The following is a 22,548-nucleotide window of genomic DNA, read 5'->3' as shown; positions in this document are numbered from 1 at the left end:
TACCTGCTAAAGCCCTCGGAGGTTTGTCTAATATACGACAGGTCTTAAAAAGGTAGAATCCCACCCCCCCCCCCCCCCCTCTTCCCCGGATACATGCGTGCGCACAGACGTACACTCACACACACACGCTTGCCCACACACGCACACACATACATACACTCGCTTGCCCACACACACACACATATCACACTCCTACTGCAAGCACGGCGTGCACTTGAACCACTCACAAACGCACGGGTGCACCTGCATGCAGACAAACGCCAAGTCCTCATAAGAGTAGAGGGAATACGATCGTCATTTTAAAAATATGACTTAACCCCATTAGCTCGGTGTAAACATAGCATATGGTAGAATAGATATAGACGCCATTCCTTCCTTTGTCCGTCTAACTTTCTCGCCACTTTTCCCCTTTTTCTCCACTGCAGTGACGTGGTTAACACTTGGACTCTTTGGTTCTCTGTAACAGTCTGTTTATGTGACTATGTGACCGACCGACTCGCTCTCTCTCTCTCGCTCCATTGCCTTTCGTCTTATTACATCTCCCTCCCTTGTTCTCTCTGGTTATGATACAGCAGCAGGAGGAGGAGTCAAGGGCAGAGATCCACAGGTCCCGTCCCTCTGCAGAGTGATTGTCCTTTTATTTACATCACAGTCAGTCATAGAGGGCTCCGTTAAGTGGAAGAACACATTCCTGTCCTCGGTTGTTTTGTCCTCGCCTCCTCCTACCTCTCCCCAGCCAGGTGTGTGAGCATGACGGCCTGAGATCTGTGTGTGTGTGTGTGTGTGTGTGTGTGTGTGTGTGTGTCTGTGTGTGTGTGTGTGAGGGGCTAGGAAAGGTCGTTTTTGCTGGGCGACTTCCCTCCGCCGTTAAGTAGGGCCGAAGCGCTGCGGCTCTTGGTCGGCGTGCCGCTGCCTGAGCGTGAGAGTTCTGTCAGGTCATGGAGGGACGGCTCCCTGTACATGGCCACTGCAAGACACAGAGAAGACCGGAATCATTCATTACGCTGGCATCGAAGTGGTGGGCCCACACGGATCACTCCCATTGTGGTATGCGGGCCTCGTTCAGGTGGTCGGGTACGTTTAGGTCCCCGGAAAAATACCCACGGAGACAAGTGAAGCTCTAATTGATTCTGGTTTCACAATAAATTCTGACTGAACTGCCAAAAGGGGAATTCCTGCAACGCAAGGCTGGAATAAAAATGTGCCGTGATGATCTTAAACAATCGTAAACCATATTTCTTGTCATTATTTGATTTGGCTCCCTTAAACTGCAATATAGGTTTCCCTCATGGAGACAGTAAAATCTAAATATAATGCATTAATAAAATATGTATCGCAAGCCTGTTAAAAAAAAAAAAACACTTGTTCTATTTGCACACCCAGCAGGTGCAGCGCAACATTAGCATTCATTAGGAGTCGTGTTTGTATCCAATTTCCACTCTCCTTTTAGCTTTGTTCACTCTCCACTTATCTCTGAGGGAAATATCGGGCTCTTTAGCCATCAACAACAGTGCTGCACCAATGAGTTTTAAATCCTGGAAATGAGTTTGCATTTTCCCACTCCAGGCGCCATCCATCCACTGAAGATGTTTTTTTGAGTGGGTGTTCGGTTACGTGCCTGAAACAAGATCTGTGGGTTGTCACAAGCTTGGGCAAATGTAAGGTTTGTTTCCATGACAAAACATGGAATATCTTAGCAAAAGACCCAGAATGTTTTACCTGTCTTAAAAAAAAGGAAAGGACTTGGTAACTGAAACTGAATCCTCCTCACATGGAGACAAGTCCTCCTTTAGCTTGGTGCTCTGAGATGAAGTCAGGTGACCATGGCTGTTTTAAATATCGCATTTAGCTTTTCATCAATGGCAATTGCTTTTTAGCGACGGGAACCATGGCGATGTCAACGTCAAAGTTGGCCTACAAAAAAAGCGAGCCCCCTGCGCCCTGCACGCTCCACTGGGCTCAGCAGGTGAACGCCATCTTTGTCTGTCTGCTGTCTGATTTTTAACAGAACGTGTTCCCTAAAAACGACGGTCCTGAAAGTAGACTTTTTAAATACAAACGTATATCTTTATTTTGTTCTTATGCCCTATTTCTAAAATCGTTTGACACAGCTTTTTACTGTACCTACATATCTACATCTATCGATAGATAAAGTCACACTCGAGGCCGATGACGGTTGGAGTTAAAGTCAGAAAGGTTTGCTTCTGTCACTCGGCTGTGGGGGCGGGACACAACCTGTGTTTTTTATGCACTTGGATGCGTCAGATCACAGCTCACTTTCAAGGATTCCGTTTCCAGCAAGCTGATTTACTTTGGATCAATCAATCCAAGTCTGGAGTTTTGTTATCGGTCGCATGGAATATTTTATTTGCTTCACTCTTGCCGTTGAATTTTTGTGGTGGTGGAAATCCATTCATCTGTGTTTAGTTTGTGAGGCTCACTGCTTAAATACTGCAACTTTATCTTCGTCGTCGTACTTCATCATTGTCACTTGACATTTGTTTTGTCATTTAGCTGACGCTTTTATCCGGATCTACTTACAATAAGTGCATTCGATCAGGAGGGTGCAGACCCACAACATCAACAATCAAGAAAGTACGATTTCCTCAAGGAAGCCAGACGGCAAAGTGCTACATGTGCCATCGTAATGTCATTAACTTTTACAGGCCACGTGGCAAAGTCCCCGAAGGAGGTTTTCGTCATGTCTGGTTACTGCTTATTCTGTCATGAAAATACAGTATTAGAACAAAATATTTACTATTTGTACACCATGTTTTCACATACGTTTAGACCGGTATCAAATTACCAGTCTGATTAATAAAATACTTAAAATAATTCTTTCTGCATCATTACAAAAATCCCTCATCAGATGTGACAGCTTTCTGACATCCAAATCTCCTTAATGCTATGGAGAATTTAAATTGAAACCAAGTTACGTGCTGCTTGAAAAGTTGTTTTAAATCTAGAAATACATACACGTATGCAGAATAAAAGTCTACTCCAGTTAAAGTCGTTGCTGTGCAGGTTGTGCTTCCCTTTACCTTTCAGTGGTTTCGGTATGAAATGTGCGGCGGCCTTGTTCTTCTTGACGTGGTTTCCCTTCATGATTCCACCCTCCTTGTTGAGGCCCAGGTACCAGGCCCGACCCGAGGCCTGCTGCCGGTACAGCATGGAGGAGTAGGTGACGTAGTAGTTCTCAAACACCGACTCCTTGAACTTACACTCGGGGGTAAAATGTTCCTGAGGGGAAAGGGTGTGAGCTATTAGAACCAATAAGGTGACGGAGTAGACATGGAGGGAGCCGAGGCACAGACGGAATGAGTTTGTAACGGCAACTGCACTAACAAATGGTCCGTCGTTGGACCGTGTGTCCCCATAACAACCCTAACCCCAACCCCATAACAACCCTAACCCCAACCCCAACCCCCACCCGTGCCCTCATCCAGCAGGGGGGGGGGCGCTATTCCAATCGGTGTCTCAGCCGGGCGATACACTCTCCGAGGAACAACTGCGCCAACTCAGGGCAGCTGACATTTGCATTTCCTTATTCCTGCATTTCCATGGCAACCGGCTACTCCCTTGAATACCAACCAGCCCACTGAGAGCAATATGGGTCCCAGGTTGCCGGGGGGGGGGGGATGCGAGGATTAAATCTTTTAATTCATTTTTATCCAGCTGTGTGGTTCTATGAACTTGTGAAATCGATTCAGAGCAAATAGACGCATGTATAAATAGATGTTGTATTTAACGTCACGTGAGAAGGTGAAGCAAGGGATGTGAGTGTTGCCAACCCTCCGGACTGGACTTGGTGGTGGTGTACGTGCCTGCCCGGGCGTAGCAGCATGGCTGTTACTACTTTGAGGCGTGTGCTGTTTTTCCTCTTTCCTCTTTGTTAGTCTGCATCTCCTGATCTTGCGCGCCTGTCTAGATTGCCGAGAGTGTGTTGTCGATTTGTTTTTTGGTTATTCCTTCCACACCACCCGCCATCCCCGCTCAAAAGCTAAAGCGAGGCACTAAGTGCACTGCACTGCAACCGACACCCCCTCCTGACCCGCCTGAGAAACGCCGGGGATGTGTGTGTGTGTGTGTGTGTGTGTGTGTGTGTGTGTGTGTGTGTGTGTGTGTGTGTGTGTGTGTGTGTGTGTGTGTGTGTGTGTGTGTGTGTGGGAATCTGACTCAGAAAGGGATGAAAACAAATCTCAGTAACTGTACAAAAAGTAATCGTCCTGTCAAGTAGTGGCTCCAGGGAGATGAACAAAACGGAGGCCAGAGGATGAACTGGAGTAAATCCTGTGAAGCCCCGATATCAGTAGGCCGATTCTCACACTGGATTCTAACGTTTGAACTCACACGGCAATACTGTGGTTAAAGTACCAATGGGATCACGTGAACTGCTGATTCATTACTCAACCTGACCCTAAGAAGACATTCCATGAGTGAGTTTATGATGACGACGATGATGACGATGATGATGATAATGATGATGATGATGATGATGAGCGAGTACGTCTCGAGGGGACCTACAGAGGTGTAGAGAAAGCCTTCGTTGTTCATTGCCAGATAGAGTTTGGTCTGGACGCCCTGAATGGCCACCACACGAAGTCCGACCGGGATCAGGTTGAACACCCCTACGAATGCAAACATTAACACACACACACACACACACACACAGAGAAAACAAAGGAGCAATGAAAAGCAAACACAGGGGAAAACTGGGGCAAAACCCTCATCAATATGGAAGCATCTGGTCTGACAACACCTGCCTTTTGCCACAGGGAAGCTCTTCGGCAAGGTCAGTGAAGCACCAAGGCCACAGAATGACACCTTAATGCATGTCAGTGAATTAAAACACAGATTGTCTGATCTTACTTAAATGTATTTCCAGGAATCTCAACTGAACAGCTGATACAAAACGAGTACAGATTAAATAATCGTATTGTACATTTTGTATCAAAAAAGAAGTTGCGTCACAACCCGGCTTTTGTTTATTTGTTGTTCTTTTCTCTGTTTGTGCGCAAGCAGACGACTATGCCGGAAGGGTTTGATGAGCCTGGAATAATTACACTCATTTAGCCAACCGATGTTCTTTATAATGAATGTGTTTGTACAGAAACCTGGATTACATGGATTACCCATCGACCCCCCCTGGTCACGGCCGACTGGTTTCCCGTGGGTGGGCGCTTACTTGATGCATGCACCTCCTAATCACCGAATTAAAAGAGCGCCGCGTCTCTCTCGTACACGCAACACTTCGGCGGCCCGGGGGAGGAGCAAAAGGCGACACCGATTGGGCACGAGGAGGAGGGCGATCACCGTCTGAACCACGACGGCAGAGTTCAAGTAGCCGGGTCAATCGGGCGAAGGAAAATCAGGGGTTGGAGGAAAATCAGCCACCAGATTCCCAATTAAATGGACCCCTGACATGTTGCAGAGTGACTTTATGAGCCGAATTTCCATTTCCACAGAACTAAGTGTATCATTGAATTGGATTCAGAATCTTTGACATGTTGCATTTATTTATGTATTATATTGAAGAGAAAACTTGGTTTAAGTTTGGACTCCACATTGTTATAATGTTTTAATGGCGGTTGAAGCATGCGTGTATTTATATGACAAGCGTTGGAGCACTGAACACTGGTCTTCCCATTTATGGTAAATGTAGTTCTCTGAAGTAAATCATTACATTACATATCTGAATACCTTTGTGGTTTTGGGACCGTAGGTCAGATTAGACAAACAAATATTTCCCCTTGTCTCTGGGAAATGATATATCTTTTATTTACATTTCATCACCAAAACTATGCACCAATTAGTGGGAAGTTATCAGCTGATGAATCCACAATACAAAATGTGCAGGTGCAGCCCAATTTGATTTTTTGAAAAATAAAGCAAATTTAAAAAAGATCTAAAAAGTCTACATCTAGTACGACAAGTCTGAAGTCCAGAGTGGGATTTACCATAAGTGCTGTCTTCATCCTTGGTTCCATCAATGGTGCCATCAGGCTGCATCTGCAGCTGGAAGCCCTGGCTACTGGAAAGCCTGGTCACGATGCCCTTTAACTGGGGCTCTGAGAGGAAGAGAGGAGACACGTTTACTGCATTCACTGTCGTTTGTTTGATCAAATCCAGCAATGGCAGAGAAGCGTGAAGTATCCGGAGGACGAGCTGATTACTTTTCCAAACCGCTGGGCCTTGAGGGCCCAATGTCCATCCCTGACCCCTGTACAATGTGGCGCACACCTGAATCCCCCGCCCCCCGGAAAAAATGTTTACAGCCCTAACTCGACAACAAGAGTAGCTCAAGCGCTGCTTGAATTTGGAGCCTGGTTCAACGAGCTCCATCAGCTGTCACAGACACTGCTGCTGCTGCTGCTGCTGCTACACTTTGCTGCGGGACAACACAAAGTTGTTGACATTTTATGTTTTTGGTGTCACGCAACAGGATTCATTCCTGCACCTCAGCCAGGGGGGAGACCGGGGTGAGGAATGATGCAGGGACGAAAGGACCAGCCTCGGTGATGAAATGCATGGTGCTGGTGGAATGGTGATGATGGTGATGATGGTGATGATGCTGCTGCTTGTGAAGATGGTTGAGGTGGTGCAGCTGTTCACTCTCAGACCTGGTGGTCGCTTTCTCTTCCGTTTCTTCCTCGATCCAAACAGTTTGACACGTGAGAACACGTTGAGCTTGCTCGGCTTTTCGTTGGTGCCTTTGCTGTTGATCGGGCTGCCGCGGCAGGCGCTCCCCTTCTCGCGCTCCCGCGCCTGCCGCTTCTGGCGGATCAGGGAGCTCGCTATAGCCGCTGCCCGGGACATGTTCCCCCGGTGAAGGCTGCGCGTCCCGTATGGGAGGGATGGGTAGGGTGCGAAGGCAGGAAGGAGGGCAGGGTGGGTGGGTGGGTGTGGAGCGGGCGGTGTAGGGTGCGGGCAGATTGTCTACACCACCCACGGCTTAGTTCGCATCTGGAACCGTCCGCTGCAGTCTCGTGATTTTAAGAAAGTGTCCGGAATCCTCCATCGGTGCGTCCGGGCGCTTCATGGCGGTCGTTAAACAAGTGAGTGAGCGGTAACAGACGCCGCCTCACGTACGATGGGTCACGGTTGTAAAATCCGTCTGACTGCCGACAGCTAACCCCTCCGCCCCCACCAGGACACCACCTCCCCTCCAGGTGATTCTCCCGGCTGTCCCGAGAGAGCGTTGGAGAAGAAGCGTTGGGATCCGGTCCGAATCAACAGCTCACAAAAACCGCTGCGAACGACACCAGGTCGCGTCGGTACCGATCACTGCGGCCGCGCTCGTCCACGCCGTCCGCGACACCGATGCATACGGAGCGGAGTGTTTCTCAATAAGACGGTTCGGGGGCTTGGTGGGAGGGAAGCGATCAGGATGCGTGCAGCCGTGCCGTTCATAAAACACTGCTGCAGCCCTGCCCGCCCCGAGGAGGAAAAATGAGGAGGGGGAGTGTAAGGGGGGGGGTAAGAGGGGATGAGGGGGGGGGGGGGATGAGAGGGGTTGAGGGGGTGGGGGTGTACGTGTCCTTGTGTGGAGGGGTCGGAGGCGTGTGACGAGGGGCGTTTTGGGCAGCTCTTTCTCGTAGCACACCTGTAGCCCCGAACCCCACGTGGCATGATATTTACATGTTACCCTGAACACTGTGTATGCGTGCGTGCGTGTGTGTGTGTGTGTGTGTGTGTGTGTGTGTGGTAGCCAAGGAGGGGGAGAGGTGGAGAGGGAGCGAAGTGCACGATGTAATAAAGGAGGAGGAGTGATATAAACGGTGAAATGAAAGGGAAAGGGCAGACAGGCAGGTGCATTAACGGGAGGAGGACTATTGGAAAAGAGGGAGGGGGAGGGAGAACATGAGGTATTGGGTTTGCTTTGAGAGAGAGAGAGCGAGAGAGAGAGAGAGGGAGAGAGAGGGGGGGAGCTCGTGCACAGCCTACAGATTGATTGGGAAAAGAGAAAGAAGAGAGTCAATAAGAGTATTATAGGACTATACATATAGGACTCTATGACGTGGCATGACCTGAAACAGAAGTGCACGTGAAGGGACAACAACGGAAGGTCGAGAGAGACCTGGTTAGTGCCTGTGTGATAGAGATAGAGAAAGTGTAAAAAAGGAGGGGCTCTCATATTTTGGTGCAGAGGTTCACTAGTGCTGAAAGGCTGCAGCGCCCAAGAAGGACTTGAGTAACGCTCACAGCTTCTCTCTTAAGATGTCACGTATTGCGTTCGCACCGGAGCAGATGCACACCACAAGTGCAGCAGCCCAATCCTGCGTTGTCGACTGGCCGCAGGCGAGCCTCCGCGAGACAGCAGAATGCTGTCAGTGGCAGCTACACGCCAAACCCACCTAAATATGGTCCCGTGGGAGCTCAGGTGGCGGACAAAGAGCCAACAGACCCTCAGCGGAGGTGGACCCGTGGCACTTGGCGCCCGAGCAGTGGGCAGAGACAATGCATGCGGTTCACCAGTGGAGAAATCGATGGCTGAGATCCCTGTCTGGAGGAGAAAGACATGGAGCGTGGACGGAAGCTGCGCTCATGACCTGGTCGCCGAAGTGGAGCCTGAGTTGGAGATGTGCTCATTGACTTCTGGTTAGGTAAGAGCCTTGGGAATGTACAGATAAATATAGTTTAGGTGTTTATCGTAAACAACCCCTCCCCCCCCGCCCCCTCACCACACACACACACACACACACACACACGAGAAAGAGAGAAAGACTACGCTTCAGCCGTAAAAGATGTCATCACCAATCTGTGACGTCACCTGAAAACATCAAAAGCAAACCACTAATGAAGTGACTGAAGGCAAAGCCTTCATCTTTCATTCATGACTTCTTTGCTTTTAAACCCGCACCACGTGTCCCTAAAAGCAAAAGCATGCAAAGACCAGAATTGCAGCAGCAAGCTGCAGGACAAACAAACCAGATACAAGGAGTTTCTGAAGCTTTAGCCCTTAAATCAGCACCATAACCAATTAAAATGTTTTAAAAGATTGCAACCCAATAAAGATAAATAATTGATTTTTTTGCAGGATTATATCTAGGTACCATGAATTATCTAATATACAATTATCATAGACATTTGCTTTACACAATCAAATAAAAATAATGGATTTGAAAGTTGAGCCCATCTGAAACCGAGTTTGAGAATAGTTTATCTCAACAGAGATAACTAAACAGAAAATATTCAGAAATTTCACATTTGTCCAGTTAGCGAATGATCAGAAACCCAGCAGCACGCGGCAATAATTCAGATACAAACTTTGGAACAAACCGCTGTGGTCTTTAGAAGGTCAACCATCAAAGACAGCAGTGAACAGTGTGTTTCCAGCGTACGTCTGCCTTGAAGATCAATGGAATAATAATTGAATCATTTTTGAGACGCTGGATGTTAACACATTCTGAGTTAACAAGAGGAACTTTCCTTCAGGCTGACATGGATTTTGACAGTGAAAGGATTTGTTCTAAGAACCGGGACTTTTGATTCAGGATCTCTGAATTGTTTAGCATGCCCCGATTGACACATTTTATTACCTTCCTAAAGTAGAGTTAAAATCTGCACTGAGAGCGTGGAGGACACTAGTAGGCCTTCAAGGTTCTCAACTCCTGACATGCTTTGAAATGGCAAAAAGACATCCATAAAGCGATTTATAATAAACGGATGTAAATGGGTGCATGCGCCTGAGTGGAAGGGCGCGCCCGGCGCTGCTTTCAGCACCACGGAGAGCACCTCAAGTTCTATCCGAGTTTAAAATGCCTCTTTAGTTTCTACCAAAACTATCATCGTACTTCAAACATAACTTCATAAAATCGAACATGTATTATTCTGAGAACACGTTTAGGTTGAAAAAAAACAATTTCTATAGGAAATCATAAACAAAAGTTAGCATTCTATGGGAACTTCCGTTCACCTCAGTTTTTCTCCGAGTATTCCTCTCTCCTCTTTGCAACTCATTCTCCCAAAGTTGCACACAGCGGACGAGCTATGCTCGTACTGATGTAGCAGGATCAAAATGTGTCGTTTCACACCGTCCGGTCCTACCTGAGGTCGATCGGCGGAGAGGGAAACTCATGCTGCGCCCGTGGAACTCCGGAGACTTGTGCTCACGGCCTCTTCGGGCTTCCTGTTGTGCGCCACTCGACCAAAAGAGGAGGAATTACCGAGGTCCAAGGCAGAGCATTCTCCACGGCATTGGGTCCATTAAGGCCGCGCGCAACGGCGTTGACGGGAGATCATTACGGAACATTAGAGGCCATTAAGCCGTTGGAACCGGTCATCAATGATTCATCTCCGGTCCGCGCTGATCTGGCACAATAAGAGAGAGAGGCAGCCAGCGGGCCGCTCGAGATACAAGGATCCATCGAGGAAGTGTGTGTCTGCGTGTGTGCGCGCGTGCCATAGACCTGGGCTAACTTTGACCAGGCCAATCCAGAAACCTAATTATCAGAATCGTGTATTTCTTGTTACTTACATTTTTAATTAAGCCTGTCAGTATCAGAGAACTCTATAGTGTCAACTTGGGAACTGCCTAACCAGAGCAGCTATAAGGATTAGTTTGTGTTTTAAGACTCCATTGAGTGTAGAAATACAAAGAGGACGTGAGATGATTAAATGATGAAGTTCTAAGGTGGACACAAAGGTGTTGACTGCAAGTTGAGGCTCTAATCACAAAAAAATTTGAGTTTAAATCCAAGGAGTTTTTAAAAATATAAATTCACTGCACACACCCAAATACACAAAAACACACACACCTGACTGATTACACACCGTCATTGCACTTTATGGCCAGTAACAAAGGATGTTGCTGAAGAATATGAACACCCAGCAACTTAAAAAAGTCAAACTGAAAAAAAAATCTAAAAAAACTTGTGATAGTTAGTCACATTCATTCATTCCATTCCGTTTTTCAAAATCTGTTTTTCTGCAGGAAGCTATTGTGTGTTTGCCAAGATCTTTCTATCATTACGCTGTGGTTTACAGCGGGGGGATTTGCTGGGTCACTGTGTGCCTGTGGTTTTGTTTCTTGAGTTGTCTCAACCAGCACAAATGCCATTTTTAGCTTTTGAACAAACACACCACGTTTCCCAAAATAGCTTGGTATCCTTGGCCTGAAATAAGAAACCACAAAGGAATGTTTAGGCAAAGGCTCCTTAGCCAACAGGCTGGGCAGGATGCCAGTGTCCAATCACTGTGGTCTATTAACAACAAGCTCACTGAAGTTTCTCTTAAGACTTTGGAGAGTATCAGCTGTCTTTCAGTGATTCACATTATCGGCCACCAGATGGCGCCATACACTCAGCCCACAGAAAAAGGGCTGCAATAAGAACGTTATCAGTGCTTTGAGCTAAATGCGGAGATCAGCATGCTGTGAGTGCAGTTTTTAACAAACTGAGGTTTGATGAAGAGCTCCACGTCTTACTCCAGTTTGGTCTCCAAACACAAAGTACAGTCGAGGGATGTTGGGGAAGTCAGTGTCATTGCCGGGAATTCGTAATAAACAAAAGTCACTAAAAACAATTTAAAGATTGACCTGATGAAGCAGTTTGGGCTCGACTCAAATTGTTAAATACAAGTCATGTGCTCGTCGAGCCTTACTACACACACACACACACACACACACACACACACACACACACACACACACACACACACACACACACACACACACACACATTACGCAGTCAGAGGCGGGTCAGTGACTTCTGCTGCCATGTCGCTGGGTCACTATTGGGTTAATTAACAATAGTTTCTCTATGGGGAATCTTCTTCAGCTGCTTATTGGTGAGTCCACACCCACACACACACACACACACACACACACACACAGACACACACACACACAGGCGTATGTAGTTTTAATCCACGTTTATAAGGCTAATCTCTTGAAGAACAGGATGTTAATGAGTTCTTGTTCTGCTCAAACTTAATCCTTAGCTTTACTATAATTAAATAAAGAACAGTGCGAGGTGAAATATAATGCTGCATGTCAGTCCACCAGAGGCAAAGTGGGTCATTGATGAAGATATTTTTGGGCAGAAGCACAACAAACTTTCTGGGATAGCAACATGAAACAGCTGTCTTTGGACTTTTTTACATTGTGCTGCTTTAAAGTATTCATCAGAATGAATAGGGACCTAATTGCTCAGATATTTTCTTCTATGAAACACTTGAAGTATGTCAAGTCTGCATGTTTTTGTTTTGTTGCTAAAAAACTACATTCAAAGTCATAATCTATTCCAGCCCTTTGGGGGTGATGCATGAAACACAACGCTTCCTCAAACACATGCTTTACCAGTGATACTCCGTCTTATTGAGACTGTTTAGGTACGTGGGGAGGTTCTCTTGGGGAGCATTATACTGGAATGTCTAATATTTGGATCCACGACGTTTAGTGTCATATCGCCAGAATTTATTGGCCTTCTGTGTATTGGAATCCATTCTGGTGTGCAGAGGTTAGCATGAAGCACCCTTCACACTCATTGGCTGGCTTTTATTGCTTTTTTCTGTTTGCTTTGTATCCTTCAAAGATGAGTTAAGGCTACCATTACTAAGGTTTATTGCTATACTGTCAGCTGCCGTACGGTTCAATTCAACACTCTAATGGCAATGCGGGTGAAGTTTAACTGACACAACTTGTTAGTTTTTCAGTGATAACTGTAATCCTATATAGGGGGATGAAATACTGACGGTTGGTGGGAACCGCAGTGTGTGCAGTGTGTCCAAAAGGAGGTTGTTCCAATTAAAGAAGATCTTATTTTACAGCCTGGGGGCTGCTGCTCCCCAGTGAAATGACAAGTCAACATTGATTTATTAGTCACATAACGTTTGTACTTCAGTAACGGCACACCCGTAGTTGTTTAAACCCAAACAACGATCTTTTCCTATACATAATTCATTTGTTCTGTTGCCTCAAAGTAACTCTGTATTTAACAACCTTTTCCTAAACCGGACCAAAAAGTCGGATAAGCTTTTTTTGTATTAAAAAAGGAGGTTTTTTGAGAGGAGACTGTATGCATTTAACGAGCCAAGGTTGACAGGTGTTGATGGCTTTCAAAAGAAAATGCATATCACGACATGTTGTTTCAAGTGCGGAATTGGCTTATTGTTGTTGCCCCCTTGTGGCTGTTAGGGGAAGTTTCCGACTAACCAACAAGGACCAGCTGATGTTTTCCTCCCTCCAGTGGGCACTGCAGAGCTTATTGTGGTTGGATAATTGTGAATAATTTGCATGTTTGTTAAAAATATTAACCCCTCTGTCTCACAGAGCCTCTTTATCAAATCAAAAACGTATCTCTGAGGATATTATTTATTTATTATCTGGAGCTGTTTGGATTTTTACCAAATTCAAAAAGTCGTTAAAAAACAACTAACCAATCAAATAATAGCATTTGGCCACGTGATGGGTACATTTCCAGTGTCACAATACTGTTCATAAATGTCGCTCAACCACATGGATGCGGATTGATTGATTGACAAGGTTTTGCAAATCTATGTAATTTGATTGCCAAAGTTTTCTTACATGTTTGAACAAAACCAACTGCTGACGTAAACTTTATTTTTAGTGTGTTTAGTACACTGTGCACCTGTTCATAAACTCCCCAATATACGATGGAAAAACATCTTTATATATCTCTGCAAAGACAAAAATTTAAAATGACTATTTTCGGACTTTCGCCCGAAACAGAGAATATTATTTATAGCCAATTTGATAAATGTGTCTATAAAGCCAAATTACCTCCATCTTCATTCTTTCTCTTTTCGTGAATGAGTGGGTCTCGATCATCAGTTACACGGGCAACACCCTTTTTTGTCTCCATGGCAATGATAGTTTCCCGGTTACCATCGCTGTGCATTGTGCGTGCATATAGTCCAAGAACATGTGTGCTGCTGAAATTAGATCTGAAAACCCAGGACCCCTTCAGATGGGAATAGTCTAAGTCAGCGATTTTATAATACAAATATATGCTGCGTATTCAACGTGTCATCTTGAGCCCATAAACACCTTTATTTATTGCCTCCTCCTGTTTTTAGCAGAATGCGTTGTGATACTGGATCTTTCCAGAGAAATGTGCTTTTCAAATGTGCTTACATCAGCATCTTTTTCAAACACTATTAGGTTGTGTTGAGGTTATTTTTGAGCATATTTTTAAAAACACATGTTCAACGATAATCATCGATATTCCATCGTAGGTATTCTGGATTTTGGAATTGGGAATAAGTACCAGTTTACTTACGTCAACACTATCACAAAACCAAACCATTCCATATTTCTTTCTCACAATAAAGAAGAATAGATTGTGACTGTGATCCGGGTTCATCATCACTCACCTTTGGCGGCATGGTCTTTATCCTCTTTGCTTTTCGTTTTTCCGCTCATGGACGACCGCTGCTGCGTCTTACCGCTGGTAGTTAAATCAAACTTCAGTGTTTCCACACTCACCCACACCCACACGCACAGACCCACAGACCCACAGACACAACTCTCACCGGCCCGACTGTGTCGCGTCTTTATAAAGCCACCATTCAGCGGCGGGAGCGCTACCAAACGTGCGCGCGCACACTGAGAGCCAAAGAGAGGTGTGACACATTTGCACAGAGACAAGGCAATTAAAGCAGATGTTCTACAGGGGCTCTTTAAGCAATAAAGCTCCCGTTGAGGGCCTTAAGCTTTAACAAATGTCTTTTTAATTATATGCCAATAATAATACCTTTATAACGTTTCTATGGAAAATCCTCAACAGCTATTAAAATTAATTCAAGTAAAAACAGTTATCATTGTTAACTCAGACTGACGTTCCGGCGGGGGGGGGGGGGGGGGGGGCATCTTAAAGAAGGTCACCATATTCACAGTTTGTCTTTCCTTCTACTTACTGCAGAGCAACATGCAAACTCAGCAGTAACACCATGCAAAGTATAGTCAAAGCATTGATCACTTAATCTATTTGTGTGAGAAAATGTCTTTTTTTTATACCACGGCACAAGTGGGATACTCTTATCTTCCCTGAATAAGGTTGTTTCCCCAGTGTAACTTAGTACCAATCCTTTCCAGGAGCTCTGTTCCTCCTCCTCTGACTCACCGTATACGTTGCCTCGTTGGACAAGAGTTCATGGCTCTTGCACAACATGTCCCTGTTTTTAGTTTTTTGTTGACTCCAACTACTAAATGAACCATCAGCCCAAAGCACAGCCGCCCCCCCCCCCCCCCCCCCCCCATCTCCCTCTGGAGGATAGCTGTTCTCTGCTGAAACCAGCTGCTCTATTAGAACAAAAAGTGCCACATATACAGCGGCTCCTGTACCCTTCAGTAGAACCCACTCTTCATAAAAGGCTCCTTACGCAGCCCTCGTTGGCAACCCGCCTGTAAAGTGGAAATCAATACATTTAGATGCAGGTTGGATACTTTTTCACTCACATTTTAAATTAAATACCTCTTCTCAGTGGTTAAATATCCAGAGCTTATCAAGAAAGCCTCAGTTACAATAGACATGTTTTGCTCTTTGACACAGTCAGTCAAAGTAATTGCTTTATACTGAAAGCTGGTCCCAGGTCAGATGTACACGCTTCTTGCGTTGGAGTGGGGGACACGGCGGTTTTACAATGGCTGTAAAATCGCTGTGTGATTATACCGGGAAGGAGCCCCGACATTCCTTCATTGATCCGACAGAGGGAGACGAGAAAAAAGCGGTCATTGACTTCATCACTGCACCATCCCTGCATTTACGCTGACTAAGCCAAAAGAATTGCATGACCAAAGGATTGCTGTACGCCGTGTTACTTCAAGTGTCGAGACAAAGATAAATGACTCGTCTCAGAAAAGCACACATGTACACAGCCACGTTAAGACACGAGTATAGATGTTAAACGTTACCTGCAAACAATGAGACAAATGCAAATGCATAGCAATGATTAAAAATAAAAATACAAATGATGTTAAGTTCGAGTGTTTTATTTGTATTTTTTTCCCCAGTTTACAACAATCAGTTCATATAAATGCTCCTTTTTATTTGATATGAAGTCATCATTGACAGTCCCGGTAGGATTCTGCTCACTGAGGACACGGCTTCTCCACCAGCATGCTTTCCCTGCCTCTAACCCACTCTGCCGTGCCTCCTTCTGTGCATTTACCCGTGAGCTGCTTAACGTCAGCGCCACCCTCCTGCACCATGAGCCACTTTTCCACTGTTCATCAGCACACAGTGATTTAATCAAAGTGCAGCGAGCCGGTCCATTTTTTTTTTTTGCAGATCTAAACTTGGCCACGGGGGATTTATTCAACAGCCCTTGCGTTAAAAAAACGGTCTCATGCCACCCTCCCATTTAAATCATCCCCAGCCAATAAGTCACCACAAGGCAACTGTTGCCAAAAGGCTGCTGGCTCAAGGCCAAGGGACCTGGCTGTCAGTCACAGTGATTTGTCCGCTGCCACACCCCGTGTAACTCACAGTCTGAGCCGGCGCTTTGGGCCCCCGTGTCCTCGCTCCCTTAAACTGCCGTACGAGGCTCAGGCCTCAGAGCGAGTCGTTGTGCGTAAATGCTGCTGAAGCGCAGCCGCTGTTGCAATGAGTGACACTTGTGTCACACAACGGTAACAGTCGCACAAGCTAGAGATCAGTCAAAAATGTAGTGACGTTTGTCCTCAGAAGCTACTGTTTATACAGAACACAGGTTGTAACAGCAAATGCTTGCTTTGTCGTTGCGCACAATAACACCCCCCCCCCCCCCCCCCCCCATCCCCCCATCCCCCCATTGTCACATTTAGGCCGCGCTGCAAAAGCTGCTTATCGGTGAAGACTCATCATTCCAAAAAACATAATCAGCAGCTGGTAATGTCAACACACACGCAGCAGTGTTCACTACTGCCCCTCCTTCTGAGCCGGGGTCAGTGTTTGAAGTCGATCAGTTTCAGCGCGAATGGAATGAATTGTACTGCTTCTTGAAGCGTGGCTCTTTACGCCTCACTCTCTTGGAGGGTATGTACAAAAACAAAACAAAAATCTGCCACACTTTGGCCCTCAGTCGCCCTCTTTCTCTCTCACACAGACAGATGTGAACAAACACACAAGCTGTGGGGCCATCCAGGTGAGTAAACAGAGCGCTGCTGTACTTTGGAGCGGTGGAGCTATCCCACCTCCGCTCACTTCACGATTTGGTTCCACATTTAAAAAACCGTTTGGACAAGATGGCCAGACTTTGTCAACTGGCTTTCATAGCTGGCCTACTGCTGGAGGTGTACGGACTGGCCGCTGAAATCACAGAGCAACACCCAGGTACACGACACAGGGGCAGGTGCGGAGAAGTTAGGAGGCTGGAGGTCAGGCGATCGTTTGTAAAGTCGATAAGAGATCTAGTGTGTTATTGTTCTGAAAGGCGGTTGTATAAAGTTTGTTATTTTTGTAAAACCATAATGTAAGGCCACTAGAATGGAGTGTTTGACACTCAGAAGATAAGTCCAAAATAAGAGGGTTTAGTTTTGCTTTTTTCAAACTTTCTCAAACTTTCAAGCTTGACGCTTGTGAGGATGGTTAGTGACGAAATAACAGCTGGTAATTGCCTTTTCAGAGGGTACAGGACCCCTTTCTTACAGTAATACATCTACGGGGGAAAGGGACAATCCGTGTACTGTTTTCTAAAAACTACAAGTAGCAGAAGTACTGTAGAACAATGGCTGTAATTCCGGTTAATGTAACGTTTAACATTGAACTAAAGCTGAAAGTCTACAATTCCACCACATATTGATTGCTTGATTTCAAAACCCATTTGAGTCCCTAAGAGGCCAAATTAGAAAAATGGTGTCAGTCTAAGTACTGACTCTGATGATCCATAACAAATGAATGTGCACAAATCTATTAAAGTATTAAGAAAGACGCTTTTTGTAACTTTTAATTGTTTTGAAGCGTTGCTGCTGGAGAACGATAACAGAACCTTTTCAACAATCTCCTCTTTTTTTTGTTTTATTACCCTTTAGGAACTGTGTTTGTGTCTCAACAGACAGCCGACGCGGTGCTGCGTCGCCTACGCAGGTACAACAGCAAGGTCTTTGAAGAGCTTCAGCCGGGCAACCTGGAGCGGGAGTGTGTTGAAGAATCCTGCACGATGGAGGAGGCCAGGGAGGTGTTCGAGGACGACGACAAAACTGTGAGTTAGACACACACAAACACACACTTACACATCACCCCATCTCTCACTTCAATGAAGAGTCTGAAGTTTCTCACTAACATCTGTGTCGTTTTCTTTCAGACGGCGTTCTGGGCCCGTTACATTGGTAAAGATGATTGAAACACAAGCTCTCACAGTTACTTTGACTTTAAAGCCAACCGTCTGAACCTGTGTGTGTGTGTGTGTGCGTGTTGTACTTGTGTGTAGACGGTGACCAATGTCAGCCCCCTCCCTGCCAAAACGGAGGTGAGTGTGAAGATGGAATCCGCACATATACCTGTTATTGCAATTCAAACTTCAACGGCAAGAACTGTGAGATCGGTGAGTTCTTTCTTTGACCAACACAAAGTGAAATGTGGCGTCAAACAGTTTCATGTCCAACCGTTTCATGACCAACACACAGAAGAGATCCCATCTGTCACCAGAGTTGAAGAAGCAGTGTTCGCTCAACAACGGTGGCTGTTCCCATTTCTGTCTGATGCCGGCGGACATACCCGTGTGTCGTTGTGCAGCTGGTTATAATCTCGGGCCGGACAAGAGAAGCTGTGAGCCGACAGGTAAAAAAAGATCACGGACCATGAATTCACCGGCACTGGTGTGTGGGGTTATGAGCTGCTGTATGTTTAGGGCTTCTTTTAGATTCATTGTAATTGTCTAATCATCATGCGACTACACTACTCAACAGTGAATGCAGGCTGAAAGGGTTCATACATGCTTTGTGGTAAAGTACGCAGAATTTACATGATGGAAAATAATGGGAAAGTAGCAGTCATCAATGTAGAGTAAAAGTCCTGCATTCTAGATTGTGCTCAAGTAAATGTATGAAAGTACTAACATCCATAATTTGGTTAATTAATGTTTGTGAGTAAAAGTACTCATGAGTTAAAATGGCTTTTATATCACATTCACATCATTATAATTATTAATGACTGGAATTAGTCTCAATCTCTTTAGCAAAGCAGGGGTAAAATGTTATACATTTTAATTTTGACCTTTGCAAGGTCAATTATAAATGCCAGAGAACAAAGAAAACTGTCTTTGTCACGTTTGCACAAATTAAAATAATAAATAAATAATGATAATAATTTATGGGACCGAAGTGTAAAAAGAAAAGGGCTTTGTTTCTTTGCTACTAAATTATGCCTGTTTCATTAAATCCTGGTGTCAGTAGCTTTCCATAAACTTCCTCACAGACAAAGAAAAAACAGACCTCAAGATTGATGTACGAGCTGAACTCATCATCATGTTAAACGGCTCGTCCTACTTCTAACAGACTGGCTCATAAACTGTCAGCTGTCAAATAACTTACATAACGTGTGCTTTGCAGACAGCATGAACACCCTGTTTTTAAGAATAACACAATAAAACTGTGTTTCCAACCAATAATAGTCCTTGTTTATCAGTCAAATCACACAAAAATATTTGAATCTGTCCATATTTTAAAGCCAAGGCTGCAACTTCAGCACAGAATGACAAAGGGGGTTACAAGAAAACATTCCCAGCTGGGTAGAAATCAGGCTCTGAAGATGTCTGAGAGACACAACTAGAATCTCTCTCTCTCTCTCTCTCTCTCTCTCTCTGCGTTTTGTCCTTTGTTCCCCATTCAGAACAATTCAGCTGCGGTCGCGTGGACACATCCGCCTCCTCCCTAACCCCGCGGTCCTCAAACACCGAGCACAATTCCAGCTACAACCTGGCGGAAGACTACGATATTGCATCGTTTTACGACGACTACGGCATCCATGCCAACGATTCAGGTCCGTCCAACGTCTCCGCGGCCTCCGCTGCGAAGAGGCGGTCAGTGAGGTCGGACCGGAGCTCCTCCGTAAGTCCGGCTGAGGCTGTCGTGAGCAGTGGGGAAGCAAGGAGTGCCACTGAAGTGGAGAAAAAGCAGCTGCCTTCCTGGGCTTTCTTCCCCACACTCCCCACCATCACAGAACAGGACAACACTGACCAGAGGATCGTGGGAGGCAATGATGCGATTCCCGGAGAGATCCCTTGGCAGGTGATGTAGTGTGGGGTGCACAATAAAGAGATGGGGCCAAATGATTCATAAATATCCTTTATTGTGTAGTAAAAACAGAAGCTTAGACTTGGGTGATAAGGAGAGGGTTGATGGAGAAGAGGAGGAGGAAGCAGCAGCAGCTCCTGTGATGTGGTTCTGCTTATTGGTTCTGATGAATGTTCTTGTGCTTGTGTGCAGGTTGCCCTGATGTCTCACTCAGACGTCCTTCAAAGAGCAGAAGTTTTCTGTGGGGGATCTCTAATCAGTGAATTATGGGTCCTCACCGCTGCCCATTGTCTGGTGCCGAATGATGTTAAAAGACAGAATTTCTTCGTCAGAGTCGGTAGGAAAAACAAACGGGACATTCGTATCGTAGAAGCTATGATCCGTGATCTAAAGTATAGACAAACTGGTCTCAATCATCACAATTGATATCGTATTGATTGGTATTTGCATGTTTCATTGTTGGGGTTGGGTTAGCTTTCAGTGGCGTTGTAGCGTTTGGGGTTTTAGATGAGGCGATGCCATCGACCTGTCACATTACCCGGTGCACAGAGAAATACTGTGTCATGGCATTAATCTGTGTTTCTAGGTGAACATGACGTGACCCAGGCTGAGGATTCAGAGCGAGATCACGAGGTGGCAGAGAAGCATATGCACCACTTGTATGATAGCAAAAAGTCCCTGGTAGACAACGACATTGCCCTCCTGAAGCTCGCCACTCCAGTGGTATTGTCCAACCAGCGGCGCCCTATCTGCCTGGGCCTCAAAGACTTTACGGAAAGCATATCGAGGGAAACCCCCACGTCTCTGGTGAGCGGCTGGGGAAAACTGAAGACCACAGGCATACAGCCCAACACGCTTAAGAAGCTGGAGGTGCCCTACGTGGATCGCACAGAGTGTAAAAAGAGCAGCCAGACGCCCATCACAAGCGGGATGTTCTGTGCCGGCTTCGAAAATGAAGCGAAGGATTCATGCAGCGGGGACAGTGGGGGGCCGCATGCCACTAATTATAAAGGCACTTGGTTCTTGACAGGCATCATCAGCTGGGGGGAGGAATGTGCCAAGGCAGGAAAGTATGGCGTCTACACTCGAGTAGCACGGTTCATTCCATGGATCAGAAAGACAACAGGGATGCGAATTATCAACTGAATGATGTAGAGATATGAAAGGAATAACAGAGGTGTCAGCCAACAGGAAGTGAAAGATGTTCAACTGAATCGTGTTATTTTGGACCTCGGCAATAAAAAGTCAGCAAAATATCTGAGTATTTAAATTTTTCCTTTGAAGTACTGCAACCGAATATAATTTATCTCAACTATACAACTAAATGCAATCTCGATTTGCAATTGTAAAATGACTGTTGTTCTCGAATCTCCATCTACCAAAAAGCACCCACAGTCCTGAGCCAGAGGTCCAATCAACCAGGTTAACGGGACACACCTGTGTAGGGGCACAGAGGCCTGTGTGCTCAGGTGTTTTCACTCAGGTGCTTATTGGAAATGCTGACAATCCTCCTCTTTACGGTGCGTTTGGATCTGAATCCCCACAGAGTATCCCTTTACTGGCATGTAGATTATTAAGTACGCTGGTGTTTTCTGGCTACGTTGTGTCAAAATCTGGGCTGTGAAAATAGGTAAGAAGTTTGAAACACTGAAATACACAATTTGGTGCGACCCATGTCGTGTAGATCATAAAGGTAAGAGTTGTCCTGCCTGAATAGGCACGACGACAATCAATCACGGGCTGGATTCAAATAGTCCTTTTTGCTTCCTAACTGAGTGAAATGAAATGAGCTTCAATACTCTTAGCTCCTTTAGCACAGGAACCACTGGACCAGCCTTCACGAAAGGAAAGGAGATAATTCCGTCACACAATTTAAATAGTGACGTTTCATTCAGCCGTTCACAAGAACTAACAATTATTACCAAGTGAGAAACCGTCAGCATAGCTCATTTAAATTGCAACCTTGTTAATGAAGTAATATTTTGAACCCGGTTGTGTTATGTCGTTTGCATGACTCAGCACTGTAACAACACATGACGGCATCTAAGATGCGCTCCTTTGTATTCCAAATTTTAGATTTGGACGCTGCAGACTGACATGCGTCTCCTGTTGCATCAGAACTACGGAGCTCAGTGAAAGTGGAAGAGTCTGATTCCCTAAACAGCGTGGTTTTCTTTTCCAGACTCCCCGTGAACTCTTCTAACCATCTTTCCTTGACCCGAGGAATAGACATTAGGAGAACATATTTTTGACTACTTGAATCCAGTCTGCACACGCCAACATAGTCCCGAAAGTCTAATTAAGCAGATTAAGTGAAAAACCCCTGCGTGGGTGCATTTGCTTTATGAGGCTTTGTGGCTGTGCCTACACTTTGT

General features: G+C 45.5%; 2 protein-coding genes across 5 annotated transcripts; one reads left to right on the top strand and one right to left on the bottom strand.

The window, feature by feature from the left end:
* Positions 1 to 82: 82 nt before the first annotated feature.
* Positions 83 to 14,526, bottom strand: fgf13b (fibroblast growth factor 13b). Of its 3 annotated transcripts, none has more exons than XM_037466744.2 (5): positions 14,335 to 14,526; positions 5,958 to 6,068; positions 4,525 to 4,628; positions 3,042 to 3,240; positions 83 to 967 (listed from the first exon to the last, which is right to left on the bottom strand). In XM_037466744.2, the coding sequence occupies exons 1-5, from the start codon at positions 14,381 to 14,383 to the stop codon at positions 828 to 830; spliced, it is 603 nt and encodes a 200-aa protein (XP_037322641.1). In that variant the 5' UTR covers positions 14,384 to 14,526; the 3' UTR covers positions 83 to 827. The 3 variants fall into 3 exon arrangements, with proteins under 3 accessions (XP_037322641.1, XP_037322643.1, XP_037322640.1); XM_037466746.2 differs by lacking the exon at positions 14,335 to 14,526 and adding an exon at positions 10,048 to 11,596; XM_037466743.2 differs by lacking the exon at positions 14,335 to 14,526 and adding an exon at positions 6,621 to 7,454.
* Positions 14,527 to 17,121: 2,595 nt separating this feature from the next.
* f9b (coagulation factor IXb) lies at positions 17,122 to 21,427 on the top strand. 2 transcript variants are annotated; one of them, XM_037466741.2, is made up of 8 exons: positions 17,122 to 17,273; positions 17,972 to 18,141; positions 18,244 to 18,268; positions 18,370 to 18,483; positions 18,588 to 18,719; positions 19,770 to 20,167; positions 20,366 to 20,510; positions 20,760 to 21,427. In XM_037466741.2, the coding sequence occupies exons 1-8, from the start codon at positions 17,186 to 17,188 to the stop codon at positions 21,317 to 21,319; spliced, it is 1,632 nt and encodes a 543-aa protein (XP_037322638.2). In that variant the 5' UTR covers positions 17,122 to 17,185; the 3' UTR covers positions 21,320 to 21,427. The 2 variants fall into 2 exon arrangements, with proteins under 2 accessions (XP_037322638.2, XP_037322639.2); XM_037466742.2 differs by having other exon boundaries at positions 17,134 to 17,273; positions 17,995 to 18,141.
* Positions 21,428 to 22,548: the final 1,121 nt, after the last annotated feature.

Source organism: Pungitius pungitius, chromosome 16, assembly GCF_949316345.1.
Source record: "Pungitius pungitius chromosome 16, fPunPun2.1, whole genome shotgun sequence".
In the NCBI taxonomy this organism is placed as follows: Eukaryota; Metazoa; Chordata; class Actinopteri; order Perciformes; family Gasterosteidae; genus Pungitius; species Pungitius pungitius.
The sequence above is the reverse complement of the archived record's forward strand: the minus strand, read 5'-3'. Positions and strand labels throughout refer to the sequence as shown.

Excerpts from the sequence above, each read along its gene's own strand:
- fgf13b (XM_037466743.2), bottom strand. The coding sequence starts at position 6,816 with ATGTCCCGGGCAGCGGCTATAGCGAGCTCCCTGATCCGCCAGAAGCGG. Across the intron at positions 3,241-4,524 it reads AAGGCTTTCTCTACACCTCT|GAACATTTTACCCCCGAGTG; the intron begins GTAGGTCCCCTC and ends CTTTCCCCTCAG. Across the intron at positions 968-3,041 it reads CATACCGAAACCACTGAAAG|TGGCCATGTACAGGGAGCCG; the intron begins GTAAAGGGAAGC and ends TGTGTCTTGCAG.
- f9b (XM_037466741.2), top strand. The coding sequence starts at position 17,186 with ATGGCCAGACTTTGTCAACTGGCTTTCATAGCTGGCCTACTGCTGGAG. Across the intron at positions 18,484-18,587 it reads CGGCAAGAACTGTGAGATCG|AGTTGAAGAAGCAGTGTTCG; the intron begins GTGAGTTCTTTC and ends ATCTGTCACCAG. Across the intron at positions 20,511-20,759 it reads GAATTTCTTCGTCAGAGTCG|GTGAACATGACGTGACCCAG; the intron begins GTAGGAAAAACA and ends CTGTGTTTCTAG.